The following is a 12056-nucleotide window of genomic DNA, read 5'->3' on the forward strand; positions in this document are numbered from 1 at the left end:
CCAGGCCTTGGTAGCCACTCTTCTACTTTCTGTGAGTGACCACCCCTAGATACCTTATAGATGTGGAATCATGCAGTATTTGTCATTTTGTGACTGGTTTATTTCACTTAGCATAATGTCTTCAAAGTTTATCCATGTAGCCAGCATCAGAATCCCCTTCCCCTTTAAGGCTGAATAATATTCCCTGTGTGTCTCCACCACATGAGATCCATACTCCGTATTTTCAAGGGCATCAGAAAGGAGGGGAAGGACAGAGAACTTATGCAGAGAGGCAGTTGAGGTCACCAGTTTGTTTATCTTTGAATATTTTTGGCTTGTGGTGTATTCCCCGTGTACCAAGCTCTGGGCTAAGCATCCTGTATGTGTCACCCCATTGAATCCCCTAACAACTCTAGTTAGTATGCTTTGTTATTCCTTATTCGAGGTGAGGAAACTGATGTTCAAAAGGTTACGCCACTTGACCAAGATCCATATTTGGTTGGTGTGAAACTGGCTCTTTCTGACCCCAGAAGCTGTTTCTAAATCATGCACCAAACCAGCTTTGAGGGGAGCAGAATCTGGACAAGGCGACACAGGAGCACAAGGATGGGGCTTCGGGGTTCCTAGGGAATGAGTGAACTTGTGGCAAAGACAGTCGCTGAAGGCCGAGTCTGCGAATGGACTTAACCGCTTCTCACAACCCCTGCCAGGAACTGGATCCGCCAATACCCAGCCCTGGTGAACTGCACAACCATTAACTGGTTCTCAGAGTGGCCACGCGAGGCCCTGCTGGAGGTGGCTGAGAAGTACCTGATGGGAGCCGATCTGGGGACCCAGGAGAATGTGAGGCCCTCCTCCCCATCTCTCCTCAACCCCTGCACTCCCACCCATTTCCGTTCTCCGTTTGCCTCTACTCCTGCTCTGTCTCATAGCTTCTATGCATTGATCTCAGATCCACAAGAAAGTGGCCCAGATCTTCGTCACCATGCACTGGTCAGTGGCCACATATTCCCAGAAGATGCTGTTGGAACTTCGAAGACACAACTACGTCACACCCACTAACTACCTGGAACTTGTGTCTGGATATAAAAAGTATGATGGAAGAGTAAGGGGCACAGAGGGCCTGGGAACTTGGTGGATTTTTTGGTTTTGTTTTGGCCGCACCTTGTGGCATGTGGGATCTTAGGTCTTTGACTGGGAATGGAACCCGTGCTGTCTACAGTGAAAGCACAGAGTCCTAACCACTGAACCACTGGGGAATTCCCAGGAGCTTGGTGTCTTTTGAGGGGTATTGGTGAAACAATGTCTTGGAAAATATCCAGGAGCTGGCCAAGGGGACTGACCTGAGGACTGGGAACTGAATGGCAGAGAGGCGGGGGGCTTGTTTCTGTCCAGGAAGTTAAACCAAGAGAGGGGTTCCAGGGGATGTGGCCATCTCAGGGGCCCTCTGGCAGTGACCCCTTTATATACCTCTGTGTCCTTGTCTCCTGGAATAATGATGTCCCTGATCCCAATCACATTGCAACTGTGACATTATATCATGGGTATATTTGGCAATATATATCCTCTTCTCTCTGCCTTTAATATCTTCTAGACTTTCCACCATTCCCAAGTTATATATTCATTCATTAAGTTGTATTGACTGTCTTTTTACATGCACAACACAATAATTTGCTTCGAAGTTTATAAGAAAAAGGTTAAAAAAAAACCCCTCATGTTTATTGGATTTAGTATTTCAATCAAGGTGAAGAAAAAGCCATTTGTAATAATAATGATAGCCAACATTAATTCATTCATTTAACAAGTATTCTGAGCATGTACATTCTGTGCCAGGCTCTATCTTAGATACTTGTAATATATATGCAAGGAGATCCAACCAGTCCATTCTGAAGATCAACCCTGGGATTTCTTTGGAAGGAATGATGCTGAAGCTGAAGCTCCAGTACTTTGGCCACCTCATGCGAAGAGTTAACTCATTGGAAAAGACTCTGATGCTGGGAGGGATTGGGGGCAGGAGGAGAAGGGGACGACCGAGGATGAGATGGCTGGATGGCATCACTGACTCGATGGACGTGAGTCTGAGTGAACTCTGGGAGATGGTGATGGACAGGGAGGCCTGGCGTGCTGCGATTCATGGGGTAGCAAAGAGTCGGACACGACTGAGCGACTGAACTGAACTGAACATATATGCCAGTTAACAAAATCAAGTCCTTGCCTTCCCTGGGTCCATAGATTCACATCCTGTTTATGATTTCCCAGTCACTGTGTTAAGCAATTTACATGCATGTGCCTACGTGCTCAGTTACTCAGTCATGTCTGACTCTGACCCCATGGACTGTAGCCTGCCAAGGCTCCTTTGTCCATGGAATTTTCCAGGCAAAAATACTGGAATGGATTACCATATCCTACTCAAGCGTATCTTCCCAACCCAGGGATCAAACCCTCATCTCTTGTGTGTCCTGCACTAGCAGGAGGATTCTTTACCACTGCACCACCTGGGAAGCCCATATTTAGTATTTAATTCAGAAAACAATCTTTCTTAGACTTTTTTGGGGGGACTGCACAACATTAAAACTTTGTGAATGAGTTGCCAACATTTAAAACTTGAAGCCTTGGAAAACTCCAGATTTCCAGTCTGTCTTAAAACGTCAGAAATTGTGGCAATACAATTCCACATTCACTCTCAAATGGAAAAAACCAAGCTGAAGCCCAGGGCTTTGTCCAGAAAGGTCCGTCTAGTCAAGGCTATGGTTTTTCCAGTAGTCATGTATGGATGTGAGAGTTGGACTATAGAGAAAGCTGAGTGCTGAAGAATTGATGCTTTTGAACCGTGGTGTTGGAGAAGACTCTTGAGAGTCCCTTGGACTGCAAGAAGACCCAACTAGTCCATCCTAAAGGAGATCAGTCCTGGGTGTTCATTGGAAGGACTGATGTTGAAGCTGAAACTCCAATACTATGGCCACCTGATGTGAAGAGCTGACTCATTTGAAAAGACCCTGATGCTGGGAAAGATTGAGGGCAGGAGGAGAAGGGGACGACAGAGGATGAGATGGCTGGATGGCATCACCGACTCAATGGACATGGGTTTGGGTAGACTCTGGCAGTTGGTGTTGGATAGGGAGGCCTGGGGTGCTGCGGTTCATGGGGTCACAAAGAGTTGGACACGACTGAACTGAATTGAACTGAAGCCCAGGGATGGCCACCCCCTTGAGAGAAACTTGTATTTTCTGGTTCACTGCAGCCCCACTGCCTGCTGCACAGTGGGGAATCGCTGCACAGTGGAAAGGCCTCAGGTAGGGAAGTGGTACAGTGAAAACGGTAGCCAGCACGCCAACTCTGACAACGGTGTGTAGAATAAATGAGAGGGACGAGAGTCCAGAAACAGGAAGACCAGTTGGGAGGCTGTTGGCAATGATCCAGGCAAGGAAATGATACAGATCTGACTAGGGTGGTGGTGGTGGCAACAAGCAGAAAGTCAGGGACCAGAGCCACGCTGGGAAGGGAGGCCACATGGGCCTCTCCTTTCTGAGGACCCAGACTCCTGGGGTTCCTGATCCTACTCTGTCCCCTAGGTTGCTGGCGGAGAAGCGGCAGGAGCTGCTGGACCAGGCCAATAAGTTGCGGACAGGGCTGTTTAAAATAGATGAAACTAGGGAAAAAGTGGAAGTGATGTCCTTGGAGCTGGAGGATGCCAAGAAAAAGGTGGCTGAGTTCCAGAAGCAGTGCGAGGAGTACCTGGTCATCATCGTGCAGCAGAAGCGGGAAGCAGATGAGCAGCAGAAGGTGCCCCCGCCCCCCCAGATCGCCCCTGCCCCTCACGTCCCCTATTCCCTGTGCCCACCGGGCAGAGGGGCTTCCCAGCCTCCATCAGTTATAGGGCAGGGGGTGCCAGTTCCACTCCTCAAGTCTTCTTTAGCTTTCTCTTGCATCATTACCACTAGCAACATCACCCCCACTTCTGCTCAAGGTGAAGACAAAACCCTCGTCTTCTCTTCATCCCTAGGCTGTCACAGCCAATAGCGAGAAGATTGCAATTGAGGAAGTCAAGTGCCAGGCACTGGCCGACAATGCCCAGAAGGATCTGGAAGAGGCATTACCAGCCCTGGAAGAGGCCATGCGGGTATCAGGACGGGAAGGCACAGGAAGGAGACTGGGCTGGCCTTCCTTGTTCTCAAAGTCCCCTTGGAAGGGAGGAGAAGAGGGGAACTTCAGCTAAGTCCTGTCTCCATAAAGGACCCGTCTTGCCACCTGAGTTGACTCTGGTCCTCAAGTTCATCCCTTTTCTCAGGCCCTGGAATCTTTGAACAAGAAGGACATAGGAGAGATCAAGTCATACGGACGGCCCCCAGCCCAGGTGGAGATGGTGTTGCAGGCAGTCATGATCCTTCGAGGCAATGATCCCACCTGGGCAGAGGCCAAGAGGCAGCTAGGTGAGCCAGGAAACTGGAAGGTAATTTATGCCAGCCCACCTAGCATTCCTCTGATCATCTGCTGGGCATCAGGTGCTCAGAGAGATAGAGATGAAGGATGCACTGTGCCCACTCTCAAAGCACAGAGCCTGGTGGGGAAGACGAGGCATAACCATCAGTTAAGGTCTTCGGTTGTAGGTAGCTCATCTTCATTTAAGCAAACGAAAGAAAAAAGAAAGAGGGACTTCCCTGGTGGTCCAGTGATTAGGACTGCACTTCCAGTGAAGGGGAACGGGTTCAATCCTTCATCAGAAGAGCCCACATGCCCCATGACTCAGCTGCACACACACACACACACACACACACACACACACACAAAGGGAGAAGCTGTTGTAAGGATATTGGAATATATTACAGAATCTAAGGACAGGAGTGCCTTTGCTCCCCACCCCTGAAAAGGACAAGAATCAGAAAAGGGAAAACAAAGGTCTGTCTTACTCTTGTGATATTTTTCCTGCTCTGCATTCTGTTGGTGGAATATAGCCTGTAAGCTATAGTTTGGTGACTCCTGCCCTAGAAGAAAGTGCAAAGTATATAGACAGAATGCTGTGTGGGATGAGTGGTCAGGCTGAGAGGGTGGAAGGTACGTGATGGGAGGAGAGGCTGGGGAGGTTGTGGAGGCTCTGGGAGCCTCAAGGGTCTAGATGAGGGAGCACGGCCAGTGGAGGGACTGTGGGATGAGGTCAGGCCTTGGGAACTGAGGCCAGGAATCATGTGGCTGTGCCTGAGCAGTGGAGGTGAGGCCCCCAATCTTCATCCCCCAGGGGAACAGAACTTCATCAAATCACTGATCCACTTCGATAAAGACAATATCTCAGACAAGGTCCTGAAGAAGATCGGAGCCTACTGCGCCCAGCCCGACTTCCAGCCTGACATCATTGGCCGCGTGTCACTGGCCGCCAAGTCCCTCTGCATGTGGGTTCGGGCCATGGAGGTAGGCAGCGACAGGTGGGGTGGGAGCAGTGAGGCCAGGTGGGAGGAGGGGCATGGAAGGCTCATGGCAGGTGAGTGGTGGCGAGTGAGAGGGTGCCTGCTGTCTCTCCGCAGCTCTACGGGCGGCTATATCGGGTGGTGGAGCCCAAGCGGATCCGCATGCACGCTGCATTGGCCCAGCTTCAGGAGAAGCAAGCCGCCCTGGCTGAGGCTCAGGAGAAGCTGCGCGAGGTGAGCCTCGTACCTATGTTTTCCATTTTCCGAGGTGGTAGCTCTCCCAGATTCCCGATTTCTAGGATGCTTCCTTTGTGTTTATTTCTCCCTGTCTAGTTCTACCCCCTCCTCCTTATAGTCCTGTCTGCCTCCCACTCTGCGCCTTGTTTAGACGGCTGCCTCTGGCTCAGAAAGCTAAGTCAGTTGAGACGATTACAAAGGCACAGGGGCGCTGTCTCCAGGGAGCTCTTCCCACAACTGACCTGTAGCTAGCAGTGTTCGCCATCCTTTGTTGGGGCCCTCTGGAGAAGGTCCTTGAGACAGTAACTGATGAAATCTGTGTGGCAAATGGGTTTTTGCTCGGGGGTTGGGGCAAGGATGTCACACTGCTGCTTGGACCTGGAGGAATACGAGAGTGTTGGAACCTGGGGTTGTCATATGGAGGTAGAGAGGGTTATTCCTGTGAGAGGGCTAGATAGTCCAGAAGGTGCTCGCCTTCCAGATACATGCACAAGTAACTCTCCTATCAGGCAGAATATAAATGCTATTATCAAGAGTTCAAAACTCTTCCAGTCTTTCATTTAATTTTCTATCATTGATTTAATAGGTAGTATAAATATATCCACGTGGTTTGAAATTCAAAAGGACGAAAACGTACCCAGTAAGAATTCTCCCTTTCAACTTCTGCTCTCTAATCACCAGCTCCCCTCCCTTGAAAGTAACTTCTGCCTTCCAATGCGGGGGACACCAGTTTGATCCCAGATCGGGGAACTAAAATCCCACATGCCTCGGGGTAGCTAAGCCCATGTGCTGCAACCAAGATCCAGCATGCACACACACATACACACAAAGAAGATTCTATTCTGACCCATTTCTGGGGCTTCTAGGGCAGTTTCCAAACCAGGGGTCCCTAACCTTTGCTGTGTGTCAGAATCGGACCTAGGGAAAATACATATTTTCAGGGATCCAAGCAAATGAGTAATGATTAAAATTATTTACTCAAGATTTGGATTGAAATGTAATATAGCTGGACTCTGGGCCCCTTCCCAGACCTCTAGAGCTGTGTTCAGGGTTTCCCATCTCTGAGCAACTCTGACGGGAAAGAAGGCTTCAAACGGCTGATTTCCAGGCTCCCTCAGAGATTCTTACTTAGTTGGACTGGCAGGAGTCCAGGGTCAGCACAGTGCTAGCTGCAAGCAGGTGGCTCAGCATGCCTGATTCTGAAGTTCTATTGAAAGCTGAATTTGCATCTTACACTTTCAGTAACAAAGGAGAAATTTCAGTTCCCTGTTTGCTTACTGTTACCAACTAGAAGTCCTCAAGATGTGGTGTGAGATCCCCCACCAGAGACCTAACATGAGGTGCCCTACAAATGCTTCTCCCGAGAATGACGCTGTTGGCAGCTGACCCTACAAGCCCATTTTTTCCCCACATGTGAAGGGGACAACCCCTAATTATTTGGCCCAGGATATGATTCATCCAGAGGTGAGAAACCTTTCCTAATGGATGGCCATACCTGTGAGTGTTTAGGCTTGAAAAAAAGAGTAAAAGAGTGAAGATTTCAAGAGAGGTTGAGAGGTAATGATGAACCGAGGTGGTGGGGGATTGAAATCAGGAGGTGGGGTTCTAGCCCCAGCACTGGCAGTAACCAGCAAGTCACTTAATCCCACTTAATCTTGGGCATTGGAAGGCACATTCTTAACCTCTGGACCACCAGGGAAGTCCCAGAACAGACTCTTCATCCACCACAGAACTCTTAAGGCCACCCTTGCAGACTACATCTCTCCCCTGCCCAAGCCCCATTTCCTAGAAATTGTCTTGCTTCAAACATCCTGTCTCTATAGAGAAAGCCACTCATTCATAGACAAAGCTATAGCCATCTGCCAAGGTCAAAATAACACAGGTTTGGCCTAAAGACTTTCACTGAAGTCACAGAAGTTAAAAGTCAACCACACAAGTGTAAAAACCCACTGGGCCTAACATGAGCCTTACTCACCTTACTCACCTTACTCAGAACACCTGTTCACACGCTGCAGTCTGATCAGGAAACCCCCAGCACTGTAAAAAATGTCTTGGGGGGTTTTCTGGTCTGCATATATGTATACTCTCTCTTTTTTTTAAACCTGTGCCATTGTTTTTTTCACTTTCTCTTTTTTTCCATTTTTTCATTTTTTGGCCGTGCCATGTGGGTTGTGGGATCTTAGTTCCCCAACCAGGGATCAAACCCACACACTCTGCATTGGAAGCATGGTGTCTTAACAACTGGATGGCCAGGAAAGTCCAAAAGGTATACTCTTGAAGGGATCTATCTGAGAACTAGTAGTCTTAGTCTATGCCCGAGTTCTAAGCAAATTGAAAAATGAAAGGCATTTGGTCAAAATATCACCTATAAAGCCTAGGCTGGAGGATGTGGAAGATGTCTGTGAGCAAGTGGCCCTCCTAGTGGGGACCCCTATCCTCAGACAGACTTACCTGGTCTTGGGCGTTGTTGGGGGGGGGGCAGAGTGGGACTTGTGCTCACCCCTAAAAAGAAAGGGCATGAGCTCAGTTGAGCATTCCCAGTTTACTCTTTCCAATTTTACCAGTCAGATCAGTCACCACCTCCCCTGGAGAAGGGTGAGAAAAAATCCTGGAGGAAGTCTTCCAACACACAAGGGAACGACCAAGACAAAAAAATCATAACAAGCCATGACCCCAAAGGAAAAAATAAACCCAGAGAAAATTCAAGTTATGGAGAAAACTTGAAAAAAGCAGACCTCATCTAATTAGTATCATCAGAGAGAGTGATTAAGAAAGAAATGACATCCACAGAACAAAAATAGGATGATGAAAGGCCAAACGAAAAAAAAGAACTCTGGGAAATTTAAAAATGATCAAAGTGTGACATTCGGTAGAAGGGTGGGAGGACAGCATCACAGAACATAATACAAAAATCAAAACCAGAGACAGAAAACAGAAGAGAGAGAGGAGACACAGCCAACCCATAAGAATTTCTGGAAGAAAAAACACATCAGGGATAATAGAAAAAGTATTTAACAACCAGTTTGGCCCACACAGTGACCTGTCTGAGTGGGTCTCAACACGAGCAGCCCAGCCTGGTTGACACTGGGCACCAACCCAGATCATGATGACATTGACTGTTAGCATTTGACCATTATAATCAGTCTAGAGATGGAGCACAGAAGACCCAGTGTGGCCTCTCTTGACTGTCAACCTCAACGATATAAAAATAAAAGTACCGCCTAAAAATTGGGGAAGTGGACATAGCTGGGAACGACAGGGCAGTGCTTTTGCAGCAGATAAAATAGAACACAGTTTTAGTGTGTTGGGACTTTCCAGTTGTTAAAATTCTGCACTTCCACTGCAGGGGCACAGGTTCAATCCCTGATCCTTGGTTGGAACACTGAGATCCCACATGCCTGCACAGTGGCAACAAACAAAAAAATATAGAAATTTATTACTTATAACAACTAGAATGTTATTTAACATTATATAAAGGGAGCCAGTAGCAGAGATTAGGAACTATTAGGAAATTTGGAGAGATTGTGTATGCTTGCTAACTAGCTTCAGTCGTGTCCGACTCTGCAACCCTATGAACTGTAGCCGCCCAGGCTCCTCTGTCCATGGGATTTTCCAGGCAAGAATATTGGAGTGAGTTGCCGTGGCCTCCTCCAGGGAATCTTCCCAACCCAGGAATCGAACCTGCTTCTTTGTCTCCTGCACTGGCAGGTGGGTTCTTTACCACTAGTGCCACCTGGGAAGCCCTTGAGAGATTCTAAATGCCCTTGAAGTGGTCTTTGTGGGTGTGAAACAAATGGTGAGAATTTTAATTGGTCCCTCTTATTATAGTATTGAAATGAAGTCCACTTAATTTATCCAGTCATGTTCATGTCCTGATTTTATAACTTGTATCTATCAATAAACATTGTGATACTTGAGGAAAAAAAAAACTACTAGATGTAGAGAGAAAGGGAGGAGGTGTGTTGGTATAAGGGAATCAGATCTTCATCTATCATAGCATTAAGTCCATAGAAATAGTCTAACATTGATAAAGCAGGAAACAGCTGTATAAAATATACTTGCAGTATCTGTAGAGGATGAACTAGAAACAGGTCACATTGGCTACCTCAAGAAGGAAGCTGGGTAGATGGAGAAGAGTGTTGGGAGGAAGATTTTTCATGCTTTCATGCCTCTTGAATTTTTAAGTTACCTATTCACAAAGTAAACACAATTATAATAGGAAAGGACTAGCAGCATCAAGATATGCTTATGCAAGGACAAGGATACTCATTACAGCTTCGTTAATTATAGAAAACGTTGGGAAGACACAAATGTCCATCAGTAGGAAACTTGTCATATAAATTGTGGTTCCATCATACACAAAATTTGCAGCTGTTAAAAAGAATGAGACAGCTTGACAAGAATGGATTTGAAGACAGGTGAAAAATAGTAAAGTATAAAACAGTGATATTGAATGTTACCATTTATCTTTTTGAAAAAAATCATCCATTCAAGAAATATTTATTGAGTGCTGGGCACTACCTGGGTCTGATTCAGTGGCGAATGTGGCGCTCCCCTCACGATGCTTACGTTTTCTTTACTATTGATGGACTCAGTCTGGAAAGTTACACTAGAAACTGATGACAGTGGTTCCCTCTCAGGTTGGGGCTGGGAGCTGGGGTTGGGAGTGGGAGGAAGACAAACCCCGGCACACTTTTCCTCCTTTGGAATGTTGATTTGTGTGAAACATATTCACCATTCAAAAAAAAAAAATGCAAATGGGACAAGTTATTTTCAATAAAAGTTAAAGATGTTAGGTGTGATAATGGTGTTATGACTATGTCCTTTTCTAAAAAGAGATGCATTATGAGGTATTTGAAGTTGAAATGTCATGAGTTTGTAACAGTCTTTAAAATACTTTGGTGAAAAACAAGTAGATGGCGTAAATACAGCAAAATGTTAACAACTGTTAAATCTGGGTGCTGGGTGTGTAGGTATTGCTTATATTAGTCTTTTTCTTAGGTTTGAAAATTTTCATAATTATTTTCAATTAAAAAGATTAAAACTGCAAAAATTTAAAGCTGTATATATATATATATATACACACATACATCCAGTAGCTGCATAAGCGTAACAGTCAGAGATAGGGAGGTAATTACTTGAAGAAATAAACAGAGACATGGTTAAAAAATAATTTGCTATTGAAGAATGGAACTAAGTAGCAAAGTGGGCTAGAGGACCGTTGCTTTTCCTTATAACCTCTTTTATTTTATTATTTAGGTTTTTAACCCTGTGCATATATTTCTTGTGTAGAAAATCAAAACAGTGAAAACATGCAAAATAAATAATGAAATATAGGTCTATCACACAGGTTGGCTGCCTCCCCAGAGCCCAGTCTCCACAGGAAGCCAAATTATAATCAGAGTGTTGCTCAGTGCATGGAGGTGCTTGTGTGAGCCTGATGACAAGTGTCACGCAGTAGAGCCTACCAGATAACCCAGCACATGTGTGTGAGGGCCAGAGCACCCTTTTCCTGTGGGCCCCTAGCCTCTGAGTGGCCCATCTGATCCCTGAGTGACACCTTCTTTCTTTAGATGCTCAAGTCACTCAAGGGTGACATTTTGAATCTCCACTTTGCTTTAAAAAATGTTCCCTGGAGGGAATTCTCTGGTGGTCCAATAATTAGGGCTCCACGCTTCCACTGCAGGGCCATGGGTTCAATTCCCGGTTGGGGAACTAAGACTTTACATGCCTCCTGGCACAGGCAATAATAATAATAATAATAATTCCTTGGAGAGCTACTTATCTCATTCCCAAGTTCTTGGAAGTCAACCTCAATAGTTGGGAAAAAGCGAAAATTTCCTTGTGATGAGAACTCAGGAGTCACTCTCTCAACAACATGGAATGGCAGTTATTTTTGTGCTATCTGGTCCTCTCTTGTCAGAACATCCTGTGTGGTTTATCCTTGTGCTAAGAGAGGCCCGTCTCTCCCTCAGCCTTGAGTTCATGACCAAGTAGTTTCCAGGCTCAAGGAAGGAGTGGTGGAGTGGTAGAGGCTCAGGAAAGAAAACTCACCTGATCACATATATTTGACCTTGTTTTTTCCTTCACAACAACCCTGCAGGGTAGGTGTTAATTTTTTGTACCAGAGGAAACTGAGGCTCCAAGAGATCATTTTTCGCAGAGGTCATAGAGCCACAACATGGCAGATGGGTAATCTGAAGCCAGAATCATCTGGCCTCCAGCCTGTGTTAGATCCCTATACTCTGATCCCTCTCAGGTGGCTGAGAAACTGGAGATGCTGAAGAAACAGTATGATGAGAAGCTGGCACAGAAGGAGGAGCTTCGCAAGAGGTCCGAGGAGATGGAGATAAAGCTGGAGCGTGCTGGGATGCTGGTGTCCGGGCTGGCTGGAGAGAAGGCCCGATGGGAGGAGACAGTAAAGGTGAGGCCAGCTGCGCC

The 12056-nt window shown here is 46.4% G+C and overlaps 1 protein-coding gene across 1 annotated transcript in view; it reads left to right on the forward strand.

Annotated features, from left to right (window-relative positions):
• The window catches only part of DNAH2 (dynein axonemal heavy chain 2), a 102360-nt gene that overhangs the window by 75386 nt on the left and 14918 nt on the right, over positions 1-12056 (forward strand). The window contains exons 56-63 of the mRNA XM_068977985.1: positions 690-822; positions 932-1071; positions 3552-3762; positions 3983-4099; positions 4268-4409; positions 5213-5382; positions 5496-5612; positions 11875-12039. Of these exons, the coding sequence (XP_068834086.1) occupies positions 690-822; positions 932-1071; positions 3552-3762; positions 3983-4099; positions 4268-4409; positions 5213-5382; positions 5496-5612; positions 11875-12039 (1195 nt within the window). The remainder of the gene's footprint in view (positions 1-689; positions 823-931; positions 1072-3551; positions 3763-3982; positions 4100-4267; positions 4410-5212; positions 5383-5495; positions 5613-11874; positions 12040-12056) is intronic.

The sequence above is a fragment of the Capricornis sumatraensis genome, chromosome 8, assembly GCF_032405125.1.
Source record: "Capricornis sumatraensis isolate serow.1 chromosome 8, serow.2, whole genome shotgun sequence".
NCBI classification, from domain to species: domain Eukaryota; kingdom Metazoa; phylum Chordata; class Mammalia; order Artiodactyla; family Bovidae; genus Capricornis; species Capricornis sumatraensis.